This window comes from Augochlora pura, chromosome 10 (assembly GCF_028453695.1).
Source record: "Augochlora pura isolate Apur16 chromosome 10, APUR_v2.2.1, whole genome shotgun sequence".
NCBI lineage: Eukaryota > Metazoa > Arthropoda > Insecta > Hymenoptera > Halictidae > Augochlora > Augochlora pura.
Window position 1 is genome coordinate 23,519,645 of NC_135781.1, and position 12,148 is coordinate 23,531,792.

The 12,148-nt window shown below is 37.2% G+C and overlaps 1 protein-coding gene across 2 annotated transcripts; it reads left to right on the forward strand.

Moving 5' to 3' along the window:
- The first annotated feature begins 8,199 nt into the window (after positions 1–8,199).
- On the forward strand, positions 8,200–12,076 carry LOC144476485 (protein VAC14 homolog). 2 transcript variants are annotated; one of them, XM_078193517.1, is made up of 7 exons: positions 8,200–8,403; positions 8,493–8,874; positions 8,942–9,515; positions 9,588–10,159; positions 10,220–10,338; positions 11,364–11,443; positions 11,534–12,076. In XM_078193517.1, exons 1-7 carry the CDS (start codon positions 8,300–8,302, stop codon positions 11,836–11,838), a joined length of 2,136 nt encoding a protein of 711 aa, XP_078049643.1. In that variant the 5' UTR covers positions 8,200–8,299; the 3' UTR covers positions 11,839–12,076. The 2 variants fall into 2 exon arrangements, with proteins under 2 accessions (XP_078049643.1, XP_078049642.1); XM_078193516.1 differs by having other exon boundaries at positions 8,942–10,159.
- Positions 12,077–12,148: the final 72 nt, after the last annotated feature.

Genomic DNA, 12,148 nt, shown 5'->3' on the forward strand with positions numbered 1-12,148 from the left:
CACTGCTTCCGATGATTCGAGATCCTCCGGGGTCCGGTTCACGCGTCGTGCAACGAGAGAGAAGATTAATGCGATTACGTGGCCATCATGCGCATAATTTGCTCGCACGAAGACAATCGTTTTACGCCATTACAGAAAGTAAAAAACGCTCTGCTGATTCAGGGTAACGGGTCATCGACAGGGAGGGGGAAAAAGGAGAAAAAAAAACGACAAAACTAATAATAATAATAACGAAAAAAAAGAGAATACTAATAATAGTAACTGAAGAAACGAACATCGATGTCGCGAGGGGAATACTTGGTTTGCGGACCATTAAATACCAAACACTATACAACGATCGCGTTACAATAATTATTTAACATAGGACCGGAAACGAAGGATGCGACGATCTGACCATCCGTTTATGAATCGAACTGTAGAGGGGCCGAAATCGGGGCCCCGCCGCCGAAAATCATCTCGGAGATCCGATCGCGATGGGAACAGATGAACTAATCTATTCGGCGTAGGGAAACGAAGGATTCGATGATCCATCGTCCACCCGTTCACGAATTGAACCATAGATCGCCGAAAAATCGTCTCGAATATCCGATCGCGATAGGATTCCTTGTCGTATTGCGGTGAAATCGGTTAGTAAATTTGATTGAGGACGTTATTTAAGGATAATAGTTCCGTGTACGATTCTCGGCTAGTAGCGAGGTATGGCTAGGTTTCGTGTTAGGACATCCCCGTGATAATATTTGTTCCGTGAATTTCGATGTGGAGATAAGAGGGGAGCGAGGTGCGCAATTTTGCTGGAATTGTCGTGTGATAGATACGTTCGCAAGCATAGACACACCAAGTTAAGAGAAGCAGAAAGAGAGAGAGAGAGAAAGTGATGTATATGTCGAATAATGTGAGAAAGTTGCGCTTGGTGAATCTTCTTGATTGATACCGTTTCATAATGGTCGATCCGACCTCTCATTCTTATTTCTTCGGTGTCCATACGGTTCGGATAGAAATAATAGATAACTGGATCTCGAATGATCCGGTCTAACGTAGACTTCGCCTATCCTAGATTGAAATTAGCTCTGCGATTCTGAGTGTACACTCAGCTAACTCTGACCGTCACACATGCGAAAACTGTTTTCCACTATGCAATGTGACTTTTCGTCGATATCTATCGAATTTTCTATACATCGCGGGATTTTCGAATCGCTGTCGTACCAAGCCATTTCAATTCGTTCGTTAATCTTTTGCACCTTGTTGCACTGCGACGATACATGTAACATACATCGCAGCTTGTATCAACAACAATGATCGCATTCTTTCTATTTCTGTTCCAATCAAGCGAAAAGAAAAAATCTACTAAAGCCGAATCTCCTGGTTTTTAAGAGCTTGATTGTCTCGCGCGTAACAATGCTCGTAGTATTTAAGGGTTAATTAATCTAATGGGAAACGACCTAAATCTTTGCTTACACGCATAAACATATACGTATTGTCACGCTAATTCGACCACAAGTTACTTCCTGCAAGTTTCTTTCCTTATTGAACTCGCGTTGACAGCGACAAGTCGCTGCAATCGCCCCGAAATCGGGGACAATTAACGATCACAGGAGGTAACACTTGATCGAATTAATCACTAGGTTTTTATCGCCGTCGATAATGCGACTATTTTATCCGAGGAGTGCAATGCGCTCGCGTGTAATTTGAACGGTTTGAAGGTGCATCAGATTGTAAGAAGTTCGCAATTTCACCGCACATGTTGTAAAAATGTTCGGTTGTTCCGCGAATCTCTAGGCTCGCCAGTGGATTTTCCTGTTATGGTACTTCACTGCATTTTTATCCGTAACGAGAAAGTGTTCCCGACAAAATCGTTCCGCAAAGATAAGCTTTCAGTATGAAATTGTAGAATAAATGATAAATCATTTCGATACGAAATTATGATTATGGCGCAATGCCGATGGTTGCCACAGATTCGCGAAACGACTTATCGCGAACATCTCGAACAATTCTCGTCGTTGTAGGTCGAAAAACCGTTCACTGTCAAGTTCAAAGCGACGATTGCGTATTCGAATCTTTCGACGGTCGATCGACAAATCTAATTCGTCCTGAAAATGCACCAAACGCGCGTTTAACAGTGTTTCGCGGATACGTATTCTAAGCAACACCGAATTCGTCGATCCTCGCGCGCAATACTGAAAAATTCGCCTTAAAGTTCGCACGACGCACGGAATTAACGAAAACGATCGAACGAATGTGAAAATCGAAGGAGGGCGAAGGTGAAAGAAAGAAATATCGAACAGAAAGAGAAATAGCGAACAAACGAACAAGAAATGATGCTCAAATTATAAGTGACGACGCGTGTCGGAGTGCATCGAATGGATGCACCGAACAGATACGTACACTAAAGACTGTAGGAGATTCTAAGAGAACGGTAGCTCGCACCTTCTATGAATTGCACAAAAATAATTTTTTACGGGTATACATATAATATTATACATACATATATGTACATATACGCGCGTGTATACGGACGCCGTTCTTTTGAGGAACAAAACGACAAAAGAACACTGTGCCACCTACCGCAAATTCGCTTTCGTCGAGCAAACCTTTTCTTTTCACGCAGTCGTCACGCTTACGTACGTGTTCGCACGCGTACACATTATTAATTACGTTATCTCTACGGTTGGTTTTACATTCTCACGGGGAGAAGCTAATCGAGATAACACACCGTTATACTGCCGGAATAGCAGAACGAAACGAATAAACAGAGACCACTGCAAGCGAAATCGTCGCGTTTCCTCGGGCCGATTTTGGCCGTTTCATTGTTGAACTTCGTTACGATTAGGCGGCCGTACCGAGGAACGACGACGTGAAACAATGGGATAACGATACGACGATGCGTTGTCGAGCTTTTTCGCTGAATTTACTTAAGTTCCTTAAATGTAAAGTTCCTTAAAAATTGCGTTCCCGTGATACGGAAAACTGTTCGCTCAATTCTGTATGCCGAGTCGGCACCATTTTACAGGGTGAGTCTAAACGAGCGGCGTAATGCTCACAGGCTGATTCGAGAGACTGTGTTTCGAAGCACAAATGGAAATAAGGATCAAATAAAAACGTGATATTTTATCGTTAGATTGTAATTTGATTTTGTTGAATTGTAATTTGACACTTCCTGCGTGTTTCTGTACTTGACCTCTAAATTGACTTTACGATTCGAATCACCTGCGTCTTAAGAATGTATTATTTCGTATTTATTGAAAGTTTTTGTTGGTGGAGGGTGGTCGACTCGTTTTAGACTTCCCCGAATGGTGAGGAAACATTAGCTTTATTATAATAACTGCGATTATAAGTTTCAGTCGTGGGTGTGAGTACAATTTACAATGGCCTTATTGCGTTTAATGCCCAAATTATATCATTGGAGCGTCCAATGCCACGAAAAATAAACTTCGACCAATCTTTTATTCTGGTTATGTCCGTTTTTCGTTGAACGTCCGGTCTCAGTTCACCGCTATATGAAATTTATACGACTGCATAGAAATCAAGAATGTTTTCTACCTCGCCTCAAAGTAATTTGTCCGAAAATTACGTACCAATGGAACATATTAAATTAATACCATTGTTAATCAGTTAAATGCGAAGTTTTTCGATATAAGGTCTAATATTTCATACTTTTCTACATTTTTAATATTTTCTAAACAATTTGTCAAATTTGATTTCGACGGTATAACAAATTATCGCAGCTCAATTTATTATTCTACCGCATATGTTATCAAGTGGTTGTATCCAAACTTGACTTATAAGAACAAAATTTTTGAGAAAGAAATATTGGTACGATTCCTAACAAAAAACTATTGCCTTCATTTCAATGCATTTTACAAACGCATAAATATAACCGTCTTGTATCTGTTATCTCATCTACAGTTGTTCGCAATAAATAATCCGACACGGCGAAAATGAAACGTTTATTTTTTACACATTGCAAACATAAAGCTCTCGTAAAAATTACATCTTCGACGCGAAGACGCGTAACAATAAGTACCGAATAAACGATCAGCTTCGCCGATGTTATTTTGAGGCGGGGGTTCATTTGTTCGGTTCCCTCGATGCTTTTGGGCTGTGATTTTACAACGCTGAACATCCGAACGAACCAGGCCTCTATTTCTCAAGCGAAACCGTATATCGACAATCCAAGCCGTGAGAACTTTCAGTAGACTTCGACTGACCGTTTTCTTATTAACCCTCTCTCCGAATTTAGGAATATACGAAACTTCAGCACTCTTTAACTTAAGCGCCGCTTGCGAAAAAATATTCGATCTACACAGAGAGAGAGAGAGAGAGAGAGAATGTGTGATAATGAGAGAGAGAGAGAGAGAGAGAGAGAGAAATGTATGTGTGCGAGAAAGAAACAAAGAGGGAGAAGGAGCAAAGGTAGCGAGAGAGAACGAGAGAAAGAGAAACAAACACTTGACAGGGAAAATACATGGGATTTGGACGCGAAACGGAAAAAAAGAGATAAAAATTAACTGTCGTTCTTAGTGTTTTATATATAAATATATATATATATATGTTACGTTTCAGTGTACTCTACGAATCGTACAAACAATACGATCCATACATGATAATATAATACAAAATATATATATGTATACATATACATATATACGTATACATATTTATATGTATATAAATACATCGTTAAATGGGCTGTGGTAGAAACCTTTATACATATACATTATACACCAGACGAGTCGGATCCTCTTTGTTTCGTTTGTCTTTCAAGCTAAAATGAGAACGATTCATCGATATTATAGTAAAGAAAGTAAACCGGGGGAAACAGAGCACGAAAAGATAAAGGAGCACAGCAGAAAAGAAAACCGCGTACCGGATCAATGTAACGGCATCATTTTAAACAGAGACGCTTGTCGTTTTTGAGTGCGTAGCCACTTTGTCCTATATTCTGTCACACAACGATTACCTTGCACAAAATGTACCTAATTACACGTAATATATTGTAGGATCCGTCTTAATGATTGTCAATAATACTGTACCTACCGTGCCCGTGGACGTGGGCGAATTATGATATTAGGCTAATAAGGCTGTAAGCTGTAACTACGATTAGATAGAGAACAACAAAACCCAGTCGCTGAAAACTGTACTGTGATGCACCTGCTTCGAAGACCAACCAACACACGATTATTCGCCAGCCTCTAACCGTATTCTGTCTGAAACAGTGATTCCCAAACATTTCACTTTTGCTGATCGAATTTCAAGCAAGTTCCCAACAGAGCTAACATTTTTCTTTATTTGACATTAGTAATACTTCGTACATTTCGACGTTTCAAACACGTTTTATTAACAAGTACTTATTTTAATACGAAGTCCTCTGCGTTAATTCAGAAATACTTTTGCGAACACTGCTTTGGAAATCACCGATTAGAGGAATGACACTTCTCTCGTTCAGCTCTCCCTTTCTCTCGATTTGTTGAACGAATCTCTGCCGAGTGCTTTTCAAGCGAAACTTTTGAAAAATCCATTTATAGCTTTAAAATGCGAACGACCAGGGTGCTCGACCACATCGCCGAAGGCGCAAGGATGCCTACATTTCTGACACAATCGATAGATCCTTGACGTCGTCATCAGTAGTGTTGAGAAAACTCGAGTAGTCAACGTTAGTCTATAGTCGAGCACACTGATCGCGGCACGAATGTACTCGATTTTAATATTTTGAAGCTTTTCTTTACGACACTGCGATCACGAAGACCGTCGTGCGATAATATATTTTGATTTTAGTTAACACTTGCGTCGTAGATAACGTTTAGAACGATTTTACGAACATGTTTTTCCTTAGCCTAATGTATTCCGAGATTTCGGACGCTTTGGATCCGTCGCGATTGCGGACTTCGACTCGACGGATCCTTTATCAGTATTCATCGTCTCTATTTTTATTTTGTAACGCAGCGATTGTTTTTCTTTTCGTTTTCTTCTGATCGTCGATTCTTTCGTGAGATGGTGAAAAAGCGAACATCCACAGGAAGCCACTTCGCCGATAATATCTTCGAAGCAGGGTGCACAAATAATTGTTTATATGAATGTCATAGCCCTAGTTTCGCTAGTTAAACAGACGAACGAATGTTTAGAACCTTGCTCAATAAAGAAAACGTTAATTTCGACGTCGTGAATTATATCGTTAATCTAAGTTCAATTCCCAGGTCGAAGCGAGGTTGATCATTCTCGCGAAACGATTCAGACGGGCAGCGTTGTTGCCTGATCTGACGAATTCTCGAACGACATCCGTTATGGACGTTTTCTAGAAGTTTACGAGAATTCTTTACATACGTTATGCAAGCTAGACTAAAGTATGGGGAAGCATCTCGCGCGTAAATGACTTTTTAGTTAATGATTCGAATTCTTTTACTGCAAGTACACGGTATAGTTTTTGGAAAATTACACAAGGAGATTGCAAGTAGAAACAGTTGAATTTTATTATCAAAGTGACCGATTCATTGTTTCATGCTTGTAGTAGGATTCGGACATGTATTCGGGTCCAACATTTTTTAAATAAACGCACATTATTTCTACTCGTTGCTACGTGTACTTGTGGCAACAAGCATTGAATTATTAACAAAAGATTGTTTATATGTAGGATTTGGCCCAGTTTGAACTTCTCACACTCTTCGAGCGTCGATGCTTTCGTTTTGCACAACCTTTCGACAAGTTTGTCTTGCTTGCGTGTCTGAAGATCGCATTTTCATCGATTTTCTTTGATCGCCGTGTGCGTCCCTCGGCCGATCCAGGAATTATTCTCGAACGAAGATGATCCGTGCGGTGTTGGACACACACACAGGACCACGTTTTCATGAACGTAGAGATAAGACCTTTGAGCTTAACATGTATTCTCTCGTGGAACCGTGTATAAAACTCCTGTTTGTACCTTACTAGTTTACTATGAACGCTATTGTAGATTACATATAGTGGAAAGTGATAGAGCGAGAGAAAGGCAGAGAAGTAGAGAAAGAGTAAGGAAAGGAAAGAAAAGAGAGGAGGACAAAATGCACGCGATCGAGAAAAGCTGCGAGAAGCAAAGAGACAAAGAATGTTTACTGTCCATTCAACAATCCTGTTAAGTCCATTATTTTTGTGCTACCGAGTGATTACAGATTAATGCTAGCATCGTTATCAGAAAGAGAAGATGCGTACTGTTGTATCGTGCTTTTGCTTCGAAATGTCTCATGATTCTAATACGATTATGTTACAACGTCTCAAACACACGAACAACATTCTATGAAAGACTATATCAGCAAGGCTGGTGATTAGATTTCGGTTAGTTCCTTTTTTTTCTGTTAAGCATGACAACAGTTTAGCAAATATGTTTTACTGAAAGTGTCCTTCCTATGTAAATTTACTTGTTTGTCCTCATAAATTACAAATAAATGATATCTTTCGTGTTCACGTACACGGGTTCCTTTATTATTCTACCACGCGCACCCGAGATACCATTAAAAAGGTAAGTGAGACATTTAAGTTTCAACACTGAGAAATTATGTACATATAATATAAATATAATACGTATCTATAAATTATGTCTTCTCGAAATCTGCTGCAATATAAATTGTATTGGCATGTCCTCTCCTAAATCTCGTTTATAACGAGTTTGACCATGAGGTCGAGTATTCTCAAAACCTCTACTGCGCCCTTGGCCACGGTATTGACATGAAATATTAAAATTTCTTCCTGACATTTTCTCCATCACGATACCCTGTATTAAACTTGTATAGTTAAAAAGAGGTTAAAATTAACCTACAATAAACATTTATGCATAGTAACAATAAAATTACTTAGTATCATAAATTCAATTAGCCAACAAATTAATTAAATCATTTTCTAAACCTTCTACCTCTTTACTGTTTCATCATCGTATATGAACACTTCTCTGGTATACCTGAACGTAACGCGGTACAGCGCAGCGGCTTAACTTTCTGACATTAACACTAACAAATATAACATTAAATATCTTAAAAACTATAAGCCATATGTAAACAACATCTTGTTAGTAACTATATTAAACACTTGCTTAAAATTACCGCGTATCTTGCATGATTTCCCAATTCTACTACTTCCCAATTTCTGAATTAGTTGACAAAATCGCCACTTTAAGTAGCGCCATCGCTGTGATTGAAGAATAACTACACATGCGCTAAAACGCATAAAGATGAACAGGTGATTTGAGATCATTTGAGATTGATAGATCAGCTGTCATTTTTGCCAGCTTTAACATATTGGTGCAGCATTTTTAAGACTTAAGTCAAAATATTTAAAAATGATGTCGGAAAGGGATTATGCACCTCTGAGTGCAGCTTGTGTACGTTCTCTAAATGACAAGCTTTACGAGAAACGAAAAGCGGCTGCTTTGGAAATAGAAAAGTGAGGTTATGAACTTTGTTTACTGATATTCTTGTCTTACATTATTGCTCATACAATTTGACTATTATTTTACCTATATCTCATTTTAGAATGGTTAAAGAATTTGCTGCTCATAATAATACCGTTCAGATTAAACGACTTTTAAAAGTATTGGGTCAGGATTTAGCCACTTCGCAAAACCCACATACACGTAAAGGTGGTTTAATTGGTTTAGCAGCAATAGCAGTAGGTTTAGGAAAAGACACTGGCCAGTACATAGAAGATTTAATTCATCCTATTTTGGCTTGTTTTTGTGACTCTGATTTGAATGTAAGATATTATGCTTGCGAAAGTTTATACAATGTGGTAAAAGTAGCTAGAGGCGCTGTATTACCACAATTTACAGATATTTTTGCAGCACTTAGTAAACTAGCATGTGATTCAGAACAACATGTAAAAAATGCTACTGAACTACTTGATAGACTAATGAAGGTAATTATAATCTGTAGTTCCTATGTTCCTATGTTCCTAATTATATTTCTATAAGCTGTAATTTCAGGATATTGTCACAGAAAGTGGTTTGTTTGATCTAGTCGGATTTATGCCACTATTAAGAGAACGTATTTGTACAAAAAACCCATTTGGTAGACAGTTTGTAATAGCATGGGTGTCTGTCTTGGATGCTGTACCTAACATGGATTTTATTATATTTTTACCTGAGATTCTCGATGGTCTATTTAAAATACTAGAGGATCCAACACCAGAAATTAAGAAAGTTACCGATACAGTTCTTGGTGAATTTTTACGCAGTATAAAGACTAATCCAAGTAGGGTGGATTTTCCTGGAATGATAAACATATTAATTACACATGCACAAAGCACAGACGAATTGCTACAATTAACAGCAATCACATGGATCAAAGAATTTGTACATTTATCTGGTCCTCTTATGCTTCCTTATATGTCTGGCATACTTATAGCTGTTCTACCCTGTTTAGCGTACGACGGCGATACTAGAAAAAGTATTAAACAAACTGCTACTCAAGTAAACGCAAATTTGATGAAGTTGATAACTATGAAAAATGTACAAGTTTTAAATAACACATCAGAAAAACGTGAGCAACCTGTACAAGGTAAATTGCATTTTCTAAGGTATTCTTTACATATTATAACTTATTTATTTTATAACTTATCTTCTTTCCTAGATGCCAGTCACAATGATTCTTTAGCAGAAACTTTAGACTTACCTAGCGTAGTCGAAGTGCTAACGAAACATTTAATGTATATATCAGTTCAGACAAAAGTAGCTGTTTTGAAATGGATACATCATTTGTTTATACACATTCCACACAAAATGTTTTGTCATATCGATAATTTGTTCCCGATTTTAATGAAGTCCTTGAGCGATAATTCTGATGAAGTAGTTCAACAAACTCTGGTAGTTATGGCTGAAATAATCAGTTCAAAGTCTCCGGAAGCAGCTACTATGGATTCAAATGCAGAAATGCAAAACAGATACTTCACCAAATTTATAGTAAATTTATTAAGACTTTTTTCAACTGACAGGAATTTGTTGGTAGAGAGAGGAGCATTTATCATAAGAGAATTGTGCGTATTATTGAGTGCTGAAGATATTTATAAAACACTGGCAAAAATATTGTTGGATGAACAAAACTTGAGTTTCGCTTGCACAATGATACAAACTTTAAATGTTATACTATTGACGAGTTCGGAACTATTCGACTTACGAAATAAACTTAAAGACTTAGATTCTATTGTAAGTTCTTTTTTCTATCTAATAATTTGACTACTCTTTACAAATTGTGCATAATTGCAGGAAAGCTGTGAATTATTCACATGTTTATATGTTTCCTGGTGCCATAATCCAGTTGCAACTGTTGCTTTATGTCTTTTATCGCAGCATTATGGACATGCATGCAATATTATAAGATCATTGTATCCTTTATTATTATATATATTGGGAGTACAAATTAGTTCGGTCCGTTCTTTTGTGGTGGAAAATGCATTTATTTTTAGAACAAAATGAATTAACAGATTAATCAAAGTATTGTCCATCGCTGTTTACTACTTTTCCCCACCTCTCAGGCAATTTTCGAATTCCATCTCAAAATATATCTCGTCTTTTGAGGTGATCCAAGTTACAAGCCAATTTTCGATTTCTGCGAGAGAAGTGAATCTGTGACCCGCCAAATCGTGCTGCATCTGCCGGAACAACCAGTAATCAGAAGGAACAATGTCCGGCGGGTGCGGTAAAATATCCCACTTGAGCGTTTCCAAATAATTTTTCACAACTTTTGCGACATGAGGCCGAACGTTATCATGGAGAAGAATGACTTTGTCATGTCTCCGATCGTACCCAATTGCCTTGCTTGTCAATCATTCCCATGGATTTCAATCGTACGGAAACTGCTTGTTGGGTAACTCTCAATGATGCTGCAAGCTCCTCTTGAGTTTGACTCGGATCTTCATCGAGTAATGTCTCTAATTGTTTCTCTTCAAATTTTTTTGGCTGCCCAGAGCGAGGCTTGTCTTTAACGCGAAAATCACCATTCTTAAAGCGTCGAAACCATTCCCTACATGATTTATCAGTTGGAGCATTGTCTCTGTAGACTTGAACAAGCATTCGATGTGCTTCAGCTGCACTTTTCTTCCAATTAAAGCAGAAAACTAAAATCTCCCGCAAATGCTGCTTAGTTAACACAAAACTTGACATATTCAACAGAGTAAGAAACAGGTGTATTAAATGAAACTCAAAGCAATATAAACTGAATGTTATTGGCAGATATCTAATCTCTCAGAAACAATTGAAATCAATTGTTACTATGAAACAGTCATAACAGTTAGAGCTATCTTTTGAAAACGGACCGAACTAATTTGTGCTCCTAATAATTCATTACTTATGATATTCAAGGCAATAGTGTATTACATCTATAATTATACTTAACTGAAACCTAATGTAGTGAAAATATAGAAGTTACTGTCGAATTTCTTATAGAAATTGATAAATTAGTACAGCTGATCGAATCACCAATATTTACGTGTAAGTACTGAATATGAACCGAAATTTGTACATGTATATTCCAAAATTTTTAACTAAAATTTACATGTATAAAAAATCAATTTATTTCAGATCTAAGATTGCAACTTCTTGAAAGAGAAAAGAACGATGCACTGGTGTATGCACTTTATGGTCTCCTCATGATTCTTCCTCAAAGCGAGGCATATGCAACACTACAGAAGCGTTTAGCAGCAATTCCGCCAAAGACGAATGCTATACCTGCAACTTCATCAAGTTCAAAACCCTCAGAAACAATGTTTGATTTTCCTGAATTGTTAAAACACTTCCACATTGTTCAAAAACGACATAAAGAACAAAAGCGTAAACAACGATTAACGAATTTGATAGAAAAAAATACAAATCATAATGATATGTAAATATAAAATATTTTTCTATTGTATTCGTGATCAAAACACATAATTATAAATGTTTATGAAAAATCTGGTCATTTAGTTACAAATACTATCATACAATGAAAATATACAAATTACTCGCTTTCATGATATTTCATTATCAACAAAAATTATGAGAAATTGTATGAAGAAAGTATTACTGTAAGATTTATATAAACATAAATTTTTAATTGTTATAAATAATAATTTTTATGTAGGTAAACTGGTATATGTATATATCTATTTTTTTTACTGTACAAACATAATAATGTATTAATATACAATGACATATCTA

Bases quoted from the DNA above. Each gene is read 5' to 3' on its own strand.
- LOC144476485 (XM_078193516.1), top strand. From the start codon at position 8,300: ATGATGTCGGAAAGGGATTATGCACCTCTGAGTGCAGCTTGTGTACGT. The intron at 8,404-8,492 runs GTGAGGTTATGA...ATCTCATTTTAG, and splicing joins GCTGCTTTGGAAATAGAAAA to AATGGTTAAAGAATTTGCTG. The intron at 8,875-8,941 runs GTAATTATAATC...CTGTAATTTCAG, and splicing joins TACTTGATAGACTAATGAAG to GATATTGTCACAGAAAGTGG.